Raw genomic sequence first — 15472 nt, 5'->3', positions numbered from 1 at the left:
TTTTACTATTGTTTATTTTTTATTAATTTCTACCTCTTTATTGGATTCTTCTTTTTAATGGCTGAATTATATCTTCAAATACTTTTTTTTAAGAAAACGTTTGTGGTAGGTAAGCTTAAATATTATATACATTTAAAAACTGAGTATACTTTGCACTTATACTTACTAGATGATCACAGTCATACACAGAACATTCATACACAGAACATTCCATCCCCTCAGAAATGTACCTATTTGTAATCACTCTCCTCTTCCTACTACTTGGCTGCAGCAGTCTCTAATCTGTTTACCATCGCTATAGTTTGCCTTTTCTAGAATTTCCAAAGTATGGAATCATGTGGTATATAGTATTTTGTATCTGGCTTCTTTCATTTAATATAATGTTTCTTAGATTAATCATATTTTTAGGTGTATCAATAGAGTTCATTCCTTTTACTGCTTTAATTAGCCATTCACTAGTATCATGATGGACATTTGAGTGGTTTTCATTTTTTGACTATTAAATGATGTTGCTATGAACATCCACATACACATCTTTATATGGACATATGTTGTTATTTCTAGGAATTTCTGAATTGCTGGGACATATTGAAAGTGAATGTTCAATTCTTAAAGAAATTTCCAAACTCTTTTCTAAAGCAGCTGTGCAATTTTGCATTCCTAACAGAAATGTATAAGACTTCTAATTGCCTCTTTCCTTTTTAACATTTGGTGTTATCATTTTTTAAATTTTATTTGAACAATTCTAGTCTGTACGTAGTGATATTTCATTATGCTTTTAATTTGCATTTTACTAATCACTAATGGCATTGAGCATCTTTTCATATGTTTGTTTGCCATCCATGTATCTTTTAATGATGTGTCTGTTCAGTTCTTATTCAATTATATTTCATCGTTGATTTATATTGTGGATACAAGTCCTTTATCAGATATGTGTGTGGCAAATAGTTTTTCCCAGTCTATGGCCTGACTCTTTGTTTTCTTAGCAGTGTCTTTTGAAAAGCATTATTTATTACTCTTATCAACTCCAATGCCTCAGTTTTTTATTTTATGTTTCATTTTATATTTTTGTCTTAATTAAGGAATATTTGCAAACTTTTCTTTAAAGGGCTGGATAGTAAGTATTTTTGGCTTTGCAGGCTATATGGTCTTTGTTGTAACTGCTTGATTCTGATACTGTAACAATAAAGCAGCCATAGATAATTCTTAAGCAACTTCCAATGAAATTCTAATGATTGTATTTGGCCCACAGGCCATAGTTTGTTGCCCTTGTATATCCCCAAGTCACTAGGGTTTTCTCTTTTCTTGTTTTCTGAGAATTTGTTGTCATCCTTTCTCTATTGAATTACTTTGGCACTTACATAAAAAAATCAATTAAATAAATATTTGTGTCTCCCTCTCATCTTTATTTTCTCTTCCGTTGACCCATGTGTCTGTCTTTTATGGACTTTGTCATTCTGTTTTTATCATGTCTTAAAATCAGGTATTTTCCAGTCTTCCAAAGAAAGTTGCAAAATTGTTTCATCTATTTTACAGCTTTTACACTTCCATATAAATTCTAAGTTAAACTTGTCAGTTTATATGAAAAAGTTGACTAGAATTGTTCTTTTTCTTCCCCAGTTATTTTTTCCCTAGTCCTTTATTTTTGATACTTTGATGCTATCTTCAAATTCCTTAATCTATGGTTTGTTCACATCATTTCTCCATATTGTTATGAACTTAATTTCTTTTGTTCATTTTATGTTACTTTAATGAATTTTTTAAAAAGTTTATAACCACTGCTAAAAAAAATTATAACTTCATTTCTATCAAGTAAATTTTATTGGATATCCAAATGTACAAGTTACTACTTTTTAAGCAAAGGAGACAGCAGTACTAATGCTTGGAGGTAGAAATCTCAGGACCTCCTAAATCAGCACACACTGTCCATTTTGTAAATAATTTGAGAAAAGTTCAAAAGGTAGTTATATCTTCTTTGTGAGTAATTTAAAGTATTAACTGAGAGTTCTATGAATACATTCTGTTAGGATTAATGAGAAATTAACTAGTCTTGAATGAATGAAAAAAATTGTACAGAAAGCAAGGAGCAGGAGGACCTCAGAGAAAAGGAAAAAAGAATGAGAGAGGATAGCCTGATTGAGTATACTTTGAGTTTGACATGCAGTTGAATATTCAGATAGAATATCCAGAAGCCAGTTAAAACTTTAGACCCAGAAACTGGGGAATAATTGAAAATAGAGATTTGCTAGCCATCATATCTTTCTCCATCAAGCATTTATTGAATGCCTACTCTGTGCCAGAAACTATGTTATGGACTGAATGTTTATGTCTCCCCCACCCCCTCAAATTCATGTCCTCCTAGCCCAAAAGTTACTCCATCATCAACTATTGTCTAAAATCTCATCTGTCATCTAAATCAGGTATGGATGTGATTTGAGGTGTGGTCCATACTGAAGCAAAATTCTTCTCTGGCTATGAACCTGTGAACCTGTTAAACCAGACAAATTATCGGCTTCTAAGTATAATATAGAACAGGTATAGGATCGACATTCTCACTCCAAAAGGGAGAAATCAGATGGAAGAAAAGGTGATGGATTCTAAGCAAGTCTAAAATTTAGCAAGGCAAATTCCATTGGGTCTTACGGCCTGTGAAAAAACTTCTTTGGTTCCATTCTCTGCCTTGTAGGCCCACTGGGGAGGTAGCATCACACCCCTTCAGCTAGGCAGGACACCTCCCACATGGCTCTGTTGGGATGCAGTCTTGCCTTTTGAACCCAAGATGGAAGCAGCCATGTCTCCCAGACTTGTGTCCCTGGGCCTGTGGTAAGAGTGGCAGCCCTGATCATCTTTGAATCACCTTTGGGTTCTTTCTACTTTTTTTTTTTTTTTTAGGATAACTCATGTTTGAAACCAAACTGTGCTATGGTCAAGTCCATAAGATCTAAGAAGTCCAACTGCCTTCTTTAGTTCCATTTTGCTTTGTCTGTTCCCTGTAGTTCAAACTGGCAGTGTCTCTGCTGGTATAATATCTCTATTCCTAGCTTCTGCTGAGATGACTGGTTAAGTCCATGAGTCACACCCACAATCTCTTTATCACCCGTACATTTAGTGTTCTCTTTAGAACAAGCTTTTTCATTTTTTGAAATATGAATAGATGGAGAATTTTCCAAATCTTCAAATTCTGGTTCTTTTTGTTTATCAATTTCTTGCTTAATTCATTTCTCTCATTTTGCATTTTGACTGCTAGTAAAATAGCAGTCAGAAGGAACTAAATCATGCTTTCAAAACTTTGTTTAGAAATCTTTTCAGCTTAAGTCCTGCCTTCCCCAGAATACTAGAACACAGCTCAGCCAAATTTTTTGCTACTATGTAACAAGAAGTGCCCATTTTCCAGTTTCCAGTAATATGTTCCTTTTTTCCACTGGAGATTTACTGGAATCTCCCTTAACATGTGTCTCAAAATTCTATTAGCCTTTACCCAATACCCAGTTTCAAAGCCACTTCAACATTTTTAGGTATTTTTAAAACCGTACCTCATCTGTTTTAGTCAGCTTGGGCTTCCATAACAGAACACCATAGACTAGGTGGCTTAAACTGTTGAAATTTATTTCCTTACAGTTATGGAGGCTGGGATGTCCAAGATCAAGGTGTTGGCCAATTTAGTTCCTGGGGAGGACTCTACCCAGCTTGTAGATGATTCTTAAAGTGTTCAAGCATCATCTCCCTCCGTCCTACTCCAAATGAACTGCTTACCCTCTAGGCAGTCCTACAGTTATTTTCTAGCACTCACTTCATCATCCAAAGAGTTGCTCTTTGTTGTTAGTAGAGTATAGCCTCTAGTAAGTTAAGAGTGAATAGAGATAGAGATGTGAGGTGGCAGAGATTTTTAAACTTTGAATACTGAACTTATTTTAATTTCACCCTCAAATTTAACATTATTTTAGTTATATATAGAATAGTAGGCTAAAAATAACTTTCCCTCTGAAAAGTCCAAAGTCTAGAAGCTTTTCAGAGACTTTCTTTTTTCCCTCTTGTTCTGGAATATCAGAATCATATGCTTTGGTGTATGTTTCTTTTCTTTTTTTTTTTTTTAATGTTTTTTTTATTTATTTCTAGGAGAGAGAGAGAGAGACAGCACGAGCAGGGGAGGGTCAGAGAGAGAGGAAGTCACAGACTGAAACAGGCTCCAGGCTCTGAGCTGGCAGTGAGCACAGAGCCCGACGTGGGGCTCGAACCCACGAACCGCGAGATCATGACCTAAGTGAAAGTCGGAAGCTTAACCGACTAAGCCACCCAGGCGCCCCTGTTTATTTTCATTCATAGTTTTAATACTCAGGATTTTAAATCTGGTACCTCCCATTTTTCAGTTCTAGAAATTTCTCTTAGGTTATTTCTTTGTTATTTTCCTCTGTTGTCTCTGTTTCACTAAGAAATCTGTTTTTGATGTCAACCTCCTGGACTAATGCTCCAAATATTATCTTTTCTCTCTCATTTTGTATCTTTTTAAGAGATAATATTGCAGAATTGTTAAGAAACTGAGTGATAGAATAAGACTGTCCATTATGAATCCTTGCTCTATTTACTTTCTTTGTGACCTTCAGCAAGTGTATTAAATGTTATGCTCCAGTGTCTTCATCTATAAAATGGTCTTAATAATAGTGCATACTTCTTAAAATTGTTTAAGGATTAAATATTCTATTTGTATAAAGTGCTTAACACAGTACCTGGCAGTTGGAAAGCACTTTAAAACATGTTAGCTGCTATGTTTTGTTTTGTTTTTATAAATTATTATAACTGTCATTATTATCATTATTATTCCTTTATTCTGAATTATTTGACCAACTTGATATTCTTGAACTTCTGGCCCTTTTTTTAAAATCTCCTATTATACTTTTAATTTCTAGAAGCTCAGGTTTTTTCTGATTGTTTCCTTTTACTGAAGTGTTTTATTTTTTACATACCATCTCATATAATAGATATTACTTTTTGTTCCTTTTGAAGTTTTTTTTTTTTTTTCTGTTTCTGGCATTGTTTCTGTTGGGCTTGGTCTTTGAATTCCATGTTAGATGCTTTATTCAAATATCTGATAATTCTTGGCTGTCTTTTAATATTGAAGAATGAGGAACTAGAAGACTAATTGGAAGTATGTACCATGTATTTGGGCACATAACTTGTGGTGTGATAGGTTTACTATAAGTTTAGCTAGTGGTATCTCTCTAAAAGCCTTTTCCCTTAATTTTGTCAAGTTCTCCAGGGAGGATTCCTCTAATCTCCTGAACTCTTGCCTATTCTTCTTAAGGATGCCTCGGGCCTTGTGAGAGCCTAGCAGTGGGAGCCAACTGTGTACATATGTTGGGGGCATGGGGGTATCTCACCCTTCTGTATGAAGACATTCAATAAGTTACCCCGTCTTCAATATGATATCTCACCCGTGCCCTCTATTGTGTTCCTACTTCCAGAGTTTGTCTGATTTGACCTCTCCATTTCTCTTACACAGTGGGGGAGGAGTAGTATCCTGGCTCTTAGTAGAAAATAGAGGATCTGAGGGGTCTTACTTCTTCTTTTAAAGATTTTCAACCAGTGTGTCTGCTTTGACACAAACATATTTCTCCTTGCTTGCTGAAATTACTGGTCTCTTCTGCAAGTATGACAGTTGTAAAGATTTGTTAAAGTCAAGTAGTAGAAACTGTATTGTTTATGTTTATTATATTATTCTTCATTATATTCTATCTGTTTTATATATCCCATAGAAAAAATAATAATTGGAGATGTAAAAAGTTAATGTTACAAACAACATGTATCGTAGCATTCTCAGACTGCAAACAACCTAAAGATCCAACAGTGGGAAATGATAAACAGAATTTTAATATAATATATAGCCATTGAAAATCTTAATTTTGAAATGTGGGAATGTTCACAATAGCATGTTAAAATGTAGACTACAAATAATATACACTATAATGTGTATAACAGGCAATATATATTTTATAAATATATTTATGTATAAAAAAGACTGGAGGAAAATACTCAAATAAGTTCAGAGTTATTATTCCTGGGTGATAGGTTAACAGGTGATTACTTTTTTATATGTTTCAGTATTTTATAATTTTCTTTGTTGAACATTTACCACTTTTAAAATCAATTGCTGTCCAATTGATTTTTAGAAGGATAATTGGGTACCTTTTTTTTTTTTTTCATAGTGAAGAGCTGTTTCTTTGTTTTAAGATTTTATTTTAATTCCAGTTAGTAAACATATAGTGTTATATAAGTTTCAGGTGTATGATAGAGTGATTCAGCAATTCCATACATCACCCAATGCTCATCACAAGTGTACTCCTTAATCCCCATCACCTATTTAACCCATCCTCTGGGGTAAAAATATAGTGAAAAATACTGTCAAAAAATTTTTGTAGGTGACATAAGATAAGAGAAAGTGCAGGAAGGACAAGGAGGCAAATAACATTTTTAGACACTGAAAAGTAAAATAATCTCCTGGTTTTAATTTTAAAACATTAAGTTATGTTTCTTTAAAATCCTAGTTGATGTAAGTGTAAAGTATACAACTGAGAGTTATGAAACCTCACACAGTAAATAATTTAAATTGTTAGATGAATAAATAAATAAATTTTCCCATTTTCTAGCCCTACAATAGCCAATAAAATTTTCTGTGATGTCGGAAATTTTCTCTACCTGCACCACCCAAGGAGTAGCTATTAGCCATATGTGTCTATTAAGCACTTAAATATGGCCATTGCGGCACTGAATTTATCCTTTTTTTAAAATTTTTAATTAGTAAAACATTAGCCACATGTGGATAGGGGTGAGTAATACTGAATAACATAATTGTAGACCAGTGGTTTTGTAAATAATCCTGTCTTAGTATCTGATTAACAAAACTAATTTAGATGTTTTAACTGATATCTAGTATGTCTTTAATGCATAAAAAGGCAATTGAGGAAAAACAAACTTTAGGTAATTACACATGTCTAAAGTAAATAGATTTTACAAGGTAGATAAACATTCATTAAATTAAAATTTTATAATATCTTATTTAAATTTTTCTTTATTCCTCATTTCAGAAATAAAATTAGTGGTTCTTCACCCTGAGAATAGGGTTGTGGAGCAAGATTCAGATTAAGAATATCAGAATCTTCAAACTTCTTTTAATATTTATTTATTTTGAGAAATAAAAAGAGAGCACATACATATGGCACATGGAGGGGCAGAGGGAGAGGAGAGAGAGAATCCCAAGCAGGCTGTGTACTGTCAGCAGGGAGCCCAAGGTGGGACTGCATCTCACAAACCTTGAGAACGTGACCTGAGCTGAAATCAAGAATTGGACACTTAACCAACTGAGCCAACCAGGTGCCCCCAAACTTTTTTTTTATACATTAACAGATTTTATCTTTCCCCTGACAAACAATAAAAAATATATCATCTTTGTGAATGGATAAAGACAGTAAAATAATTGAGAACCAATCTAAGATTATTTACTTTAAAGCAATTTATAATTTGCAATAAGAATATATTTGTGAATGGATAAAGGTAAGAAAATAATTGAGAACCAAACATTTAAGATAATTTACTTTAAAATTTACAAACTTAATTTAGGTGTAAAAGGATGCCCATCAACCCATACCTGGTAAGAAGACAGTTTTTATATGTTTGAAATGTTCTAAACAGAATTTTCAATTAGTTCTCTTAAAGCAAAGTTATGGATATTTATATCCCTACTTTTCTTTCTGTTTGAAATATTCTCAAACGTTACTTAAGAATTACTGAATATGGGTTTTATGGTTACAATGTCAGGGTACTAAATTTATATCATAGATTCTCCTACATTACCAAACAAAAAGTAATTGAAAATACTCCAAAAAATCAGCTATACTGAACACAACAAGAGTCACAGTCCAACCCAATGCCATAAGTATATAAAGTCCATGGCCAAACAAAAGTCACTACCATTCAGTGCTCTTCCTAATTTCACCCTCACATCCAGAAACCAAAGAATTATTATCTTAAAAAGATAATTTGGGCTGATGCTCTTAAACTAATTTTTCCAGAAAGCAATACTGAATTGGGTCTATAATCCAAATCTTAATAGTATATGATCCCTAAATGGTAATAAAATACTGAACCAACTAATGTGAACACAGGAAGTTGGCATTTTATGAAATCTCATAAAAAATGAAGAGACTAGGTCTTCCAAAAAGATGGTGTTTAATTTTGCCTAAGCTCTCATCACATAGAGGTAGATAAAAATAAGGTGCATAGCACAGTACTCAGCCTTCAAACTTTAGTTAGAGGAAAAAAAGTCTGAAAGAAAACATAACCCAAGAAGAGAAGGAAATTCTTCCATAAAAGATTTGTAGAAGAGTTTAATAAGAACATGAGTTCAATAAAATATCACAATAATGAAATGGAAAAATAAAAAACATAAGAAGTGGATAAAGAAGATAATGGCAGAATTAAAAATATAAATTGAGTTAAATAATATTATTACCCAATATTAGTAGCAGCAAGCAACAGGCTTGTAATCATCATGACACAGAGAAATGAGTTTAAAACAATAAGTGAGAATATATTATATCCAATAAAATTAAATTTAAGTAGCTAGTAGCTACGGTGTTGGATAGTGCTGATATAGAACATTACAAACATCACAGAAATTTCTATTAGTCATGGCTGGTCTAGAAAATGGGAAAAATTTAATCATCTAACATTTAAATTGTTTACTTTGTGACATTTTACTACTGTCAATGATACATCTAATATGTATATCAATAAGGATATATTCTAGTTCAGTGTAGAACAGAAAAATAATGTTAAATATGAGATACAAAAAATTTTACTTCAAATTAGTATTTTCAGTATAAAGGGTCATCCAGTATTACAGGGGAGAAATAATGCAAAGCAATAAACATAGATATATATATAGCCCATTTAAGTTATTAAACAGCAAGGATAAAGGAGGAATTATTCAGGCTTTCTTACAGAAAGAAGCAAATCAACTTTAAGAGTGGAAGCCTTCAGACATCACAGCGTGATTACTTGTCCAAAGATAATACAATGACAATAGTAATATCTACGTAGTGCTAAGCTACTAAGCTAATAGCAATACCTACCTAGTGCTAAGCTAAGCTAATTTTAAATCAACTTAGTTGTTAGCTAATAGCTAAGTTTATAACATATATATGTATATATATATATAGTGCATATATATACATATATACAGTACACACACACACACACACACACACCCAAGGCATCGGTTGGATAAAAAAGTATTTGAAAATATAATCCATGTATTTACTTCATCACTGAGAGTTTCATTGACTAACCTATGTAAAGCAGCATCTTCTCCCATTATTCTATATTCCTTCCCTCTTTTTTCTTCAAATTCATATCTCTGTCCTTCTAGAATGTACCTCCATGAAAGCAAGGACTATATTTCGCTCACTGCTTCATCCCTTGTACCTTCCAGGAACTGCTAAATGACCACAGGTATCAATTTTTAAAAATTCAAGAATGACAACTGTGGTAAAAGGACCCATGATGAATCCATTTCAACAAAAACCTAAACTAAACAACTCTGTATCTGGTTGCAGACAAAAATATAAATCTATAAACCTTGACATTATAAAAATAATAGGGAAAAAGTGCTACATGCTAATTGCCTCATTTTTTTATAGGAAAGAAGGAAAGAGGAATTGATTTTATTGAAAACTGAAACACATAGAAGGGAACATAGGGACTCCAACATCTTATGTGCTTCGTAATCACACTTCTAATCCTAGATGAGAATGTGTCAGGAAATAATCTTGCTCAAAGTAAAGAATCATTGATGAGTTCAACAATTCTTTCAATTTTACTTCATTTTTGTGTTCTTTAATAAGTTAAAGTAAAATGTTAATTTTCAACTATTAATAGTATTTTATTACATGCTATAGTTTTGGAAGTATTTTGTCTAACATATCCATGTATATACATAAGTTTATGCTTGGAATGTGGTCTACTTAATGATTCTTGTGGGAAAGGTTGGCCTTTTAATTCTTTAATTTGATACCTTTGCCACAGCTATTTTTCTTTTATAATTTCTATTGATATGTCTTGAAGTTCATTCGTGGGGCGCCTGGGTGGCTCAGTCGGTTAAGCGTCCGACTTTCGCTTAGGTCATGATCTCGCGGTTCGTGGGTTCGAGCCCCGCGTTGGGCTCTGTGCTGACTGCCAGCTCAGAGCCTGGAGCCTGTTTCAGTCTGTGACTCCCTCTCTCTCTGACCCTCCCCTGCTCACGCTCTCTCTCTCTCTCTCTCCTAGAAATAAATAAAACATTAAAAAAAAAATTTGAAGTTCATTCGTCTTTTTTCCTGATGTGTCTAATCTGCTACTCCTGTCCAGTGTGTTTTAAAAATCTCAGATGTTGAAGTTTTCATCTCTAGAGGTTCATTTGGGTCTTTTAATAATATATCTTTCATATCTGTATATGCTTAATCTTTATTGAACACATGTACTATAACCATAATTGTTTTTTGTCTTAGTCTAATTATATTTGTATCATTGCTGCATCTCCTTATTATGGGTCCTATTTTCCTCTTCCTTTTCATGCCTGGTAATTTTTTTTATTGGCTCCAGATACTGTGAATTTTAACATATGCAGTGTTGGATATTTTACATTCCTGCTAACATTCTTGAGCTCATTTCTGGGATTCAGTAAAGTTACTTGAAAACACTTTCATCACTTTGAGGCTTGCTTTTGAGCTTTGTCAGGTGCGATCAGAGGAACTTTTGTTCCAAAGCTGATTTTGCTTCTCTACTTAAAGCTTTATGAATTACAAGGTTTTTCCACTCTGGTAGGTGAGACCATGGACTTTTTCTAGTTCTGTGTGAGCTGCAGAAATCATTCAGCTTGTTCCTTGTAATGGTTCTTTCACCAAATTTGGGTAGTTTCCTTATGCCCATGTGCTGATCAGTACTCAAGAGTTGCCTCCAGAGATCTCTGGAGTTCTGTCTCTGTGCTCCTTTCTTCCCGTGTAGTTTGCCACACTGCCTCCTTGAACTCTTAGCATACTCGCTTCAACTCAGGAACACTATTAGCTTCCTCCTCTCTGCATTCTGCACTGGATAGTTCCTTTTTTTTTTTTTTTTTAATTCAAGTATAATTAACATACAATATTATATTAGTTTTAGGTGTACAATATAATCATTCAACAATCAATACGTTGCCTACTATTGCCAACTCAAAATATGTGGCTCTGAGTATTGGTTAATGCAGTTGTTTGACTGAATTCTCATAATCAAATGTTTATTAAGTGCTTAACATGCAGGAGGCATCATTCCTTACATTTCACATTCTTTACTATAAGAAATTGGGTTTACAAAAACCCAATGAAATGAATACTGTTATCTCTACATTTCAAATGATGAATAAAGATATAGAGAGGTCCAATAGGTGGTCAAGGTAACCATGACACAGCTACTAGTGTGTAAAGTAAAGATTTGGACCTAAACAATCTAGTTATAAAATTCAAATTCATAACCATTATAGTGTATTCTACTGTATGCCTCACAAATATTTATTTCCATTAGAAGTTATTTTATATTTTATAAGATACTAATGCTTTGCTAGGTATGATGGATTCAGAGTTAAATGATATAACTAGTCTAATACTAGTATAAATTAATGTAGGGATGTATTTGGAGGTCTTTTAGTAGATAACTAAAATATATGATGGTTAATGTATTTTCCAGATGATTAGTTGACATGATTCTAAACAAATAAATTTAATCTTGAAAAGTAAAAGTTGCAATTTAGACTAATTTATAACATAACACAAGATTATGTTTACTAATCCAGCACCCCACATTATCTTTATGATTTTGGCTAATGAAAAAGGCAACACTTGCATGTGCTTTCCTTCTCCAAGAAACTTATGTACTTTTTTCTTTGCATTGTTTCTGTAGTACCTCTTTACACACTCACACGCACACACACACACACACCATGTTTTCAACATTTTTTATAGCTATTCCTACGTGAATCAGCTTCCAAAAAAGAAAAGATAAAATTGGACTTCAATACCTCTTCACTTAGTGAGATTTTAAATCTATTTTCATTGTTAAGAGAAGAGACAAAGGTTTGCATTTACAAAACTAACATTTGATAAGGGCAAAATAAATGTCTGTATTCTTAGTTGTTACTTCATCTATTATTTTGGTGAATGAGTTTTTTGCATTCTAGTATTACAAACCTGTAAACAGATTGTACACATGCTTTATTTTTACCTTGTGAGAAACATAACAGTAATTAAATGTAATGCATAAATGCTAATTCCAGACTTTGTGTATGTATGTGTGTGTGTGTGTGTGTGTGTATACATATATATATGAAGCATTTGGCTTTTCATAGTATAAAAGTTTGAATATTTTCTTTAAATTCTACTTCATTGATAAAAAATTAAACAATATTATATATACAATATTTCCTCTGTTTTAGAAATAGCTATATTGTCATGATTTTGTGTTTTTTAAGGCATTGAGGCATTGGAGAGTTCTAGTATTGCTAATATTATCATTTAAGAAAACTGTCACATTTTTTTAATCACAGATGCTCAATAATGTGTTATTCTGTTTTCTTAGGAACTTCCTGCACCATTACTTGATGATAATGGTAAAAAAGATTTTGATGAAGATGTATGTAATCATAAAACATCAGAATCTAACATTAAGATGAAAATAGCTTGGCGTTACCAGTTATTACCCAAGATGGAGGCAAGTCAACATACAAACTTTTCTAAAATTTGTAAATGTACTTGTTTTCAGTTTATAGACTCTTTTGTGGTATACCTGTTATTCTTTAAATATACTACAATGTATATTTGCTCATTTAAGTGACTAATATTTTATTTGTAGAGTATTTTATCAAGATGATATTTCTTAGCAATAAAATTATGGCAAAAAAATTTTTTACCAAAACAGATTTCATTTCTTCCATAATCTCCATATAGAATCCTTCATTATAGGGTTGCAAGCCAAAGTAAGTAAATTCATTAAGCTATTTCTATCCAGCTTCATTACCTATAAATATTCAGTGTAGATAGACTCAGAGATAGGAAGTGAAGGGTATTTTCTGAGAAAACAGATGTCAGTAAATCTGTTCACTAAAGCTTATGAACTCTGCTCCTAGGGAAGCCTCTGTTCATTATTAGTTCTTCTTTGATTGTTTACTCTAGTCTTCAAAGCACTTTAATGTCTACCAGACATAATCATATTGGTAGAAAAGAAAGAAATTCTAATATGAAACATAGTACCCATAGCTCACTCTTCCTTAGTCTTCCACATTGACTGTTACCTTCCCCAAGAACAGAAATATGTTTGTAACACTCCTTAACTGCAAATGCAAAATTTGGTATACTATTTCCACTACCTCCTTCTAAATGCATGGCAAACTCTCAATCATAGTACCCTTCCACCAAGCTTAGACAAAGCCTTAGTATTCTCTGCAATATTTTGAGTGGTCACTACCAGTGAATATGTAAGATGATACCTGTTTGCCATTAAAAGCTGGAAATATGAAATACACACTTCTTTTGATTATATATAAGATCTGTACAACCTAATCCAAACCTACCTTTTAGTCTCCTCCTATGTGATTATAAAACACAATATTCACCTGTCCTATGAGATTTGCTCCTTATAAATTGCTTATATTTGTGCTGGTAATAATTTTCACTTTCTTATTCACCAACTCAGCCTTCTCCAAGTGCAAATATTACTACTCTCACAGCTTTCCATACATAATTATCTAATTTCTTACTTTTGTGTCCATAGCCCTTCATGTATTTTAAAGTACTTCTAACATTATTTTATAGGTCATTATTGGTGTAACTGTCTTAGTCTCCACCAGACAGAATTCTCTGTGAGGGCAGAGAGCCTTTTTTATTTTCTCTTGTATCTCCATCATCTGTATTAATGCCCAGATAATAAGAATTTGGTGTTTGATAATGTATTCATTCATTCAGCAAATATGAAGTATCAACTGTGTACTAAGTATAAGATATGGTATAATAGGTACATATTAAGCAATGATAAATTGTTCTAATTTAGATGGAAAAGCTGTTTGAATAGATTTTAAACATGATTTACATGACTGTGAACAAACTACACACTGAAGCAAGGGTGTTTGCACCTGATATAATAGAATAAGGAATAAATTTTCTATATATACTAAGAACTTCTAAAATGAATAAGGAATAGTCTACAACCCAATTTTTTTAAATGGGCAGAAATATGTAAAGGAAATTTAGGTGGCTCTTAAACATACAGAAGCAGATGCCCAATTTCAGTTACAATAAGAAAAACATGCAGTTTTTCTCTTAACAGATTGTCAATACCCTAAAATTTTTGGTAAGACGTTAACTTAGCAGGGATTCGGGTAAATTAATTTGCATACTTTGCTGGTGGAAATGTAAATAAGTACAATTTCTGTGAAGGGTAATCTGGTAGTAGCCATTAGGATTATAGAAAACATATACCCTTTGATCCTTTGGGGCATTAACATTATGAATATATTTACTTAGATGTAAAATGAAATATATAATAGCTATTTTACAGCATATTTTTAATAGCAAAAGATTAGAAAGAACCTAAATGTCCATCAGTAAGCACCTAGTTAAATAAACTATATGCCATATAAACTATATACCATATGAATAAACATATACCATAATATATGTATTATGCATCCAGTATATGTGTATGGTATATGTGTACAGTAGAATACCATACACTTGTATTAAAAAATAAACGGAAGCCCTCTGTAGTGAGTTGTTGCAGACATAGCCTAGTTTGGATGTGATTGAGAACTGGGCATAAGAGGCCAGAATAAATGTAGGTATTCTGCCTAGGAAAATGTGAGTAGAGTGATAGTGATTAAAATAAACAAGGAGTTTAGGACTAGCACTTGAGAAGCCTAATGGCAAAGAACTTCATTCATGTCTTTGAGCTGCCAGTTTCACTTAAGTTACTGGGCTTAATACTGACTCTTTTGTGAAGAATGACTATATTCTGATTTTTCTTCTGGTATGTTCTAAAAGAATCTGTAATGAAGAAAAACTCTAAGTTAAATTCAGCTTCTTGTAAAGACAGTCTAGTTTTAGGTTATGTAAATCGCTTGTGTCTCTCATTTACTTACTATATTTTACTCTTATCTCAATCGTATTTTTTTTTATCAGTCACTAACATTCTTCACTTGAAATTATTAGTAAAGATACAAATAACTGAAATTTTAAGCTTTTATTTTTTACTGCTTATCACAAAATCTGCTTAAAATTGGGGCAAGGAGCACCTGGATGTCTGCCAGTTAAGTATCCAACTCTTGATTTTGGCTCAGGTCATGATCTCCTGGCTCATGGGTTCAGGCTGATATTCTGGACCCTGCTTGGGAGTCTCCCTCTCTTTCCCTCTGCCCTGCCTG

At 32.7% G+C, this 15472-nt stretch overlaps 1 protein-coding gene across 3 annotated transcripts in view; it reads left to right on the top strand.

Moving 5' to 3' along the window:
* Positions 1-15472, top strand: part of ELP4 (elongator acetyltransferase complex subunit 4) — a 241913-nt gene that overhangs the window by 49803 nt on the left and 176638 nt on the right. For all 3 annotated transcript variants that reach the window (XR_013337263.1, XM_077772876.1, XM_077772875.1), the window contains exon 4: positions 12637-12768. Coding sequence is in view for 2 of the 3 variants with exons in the window: in XM_077772876.1 (XP_077629002.1) it covers positions 12637-12768 (132 nt within the window). In the remaining variant the exon portion in view is untranslated. The remainder of the gene's footprint in view (positions 1-12636; positions 12769-15472) is intronic.

The sequence above is a fragment of the Crocuta crocuta genome, unplaced genomic scaffold (assembly GCF_008692635.1).
Source record: "Crocuta crocuta isolate KB4526 unplaced genomic scaffold, BGI_CrCroc_1.0 scaffold382, whole genome shotgun sequence".
Classification (NCBI taxonomy): Eukaryota; Metazoa; Chordata; class Mammalia; order Carnivora; family Hyaenidae; genus Crocuta; species Crocuta crocuta.
The sequence above is the reverse complement of the archived record's forward strand: the minus strand, read 5'-3'. Positions and strand labels throughout refer to the sequence as shown.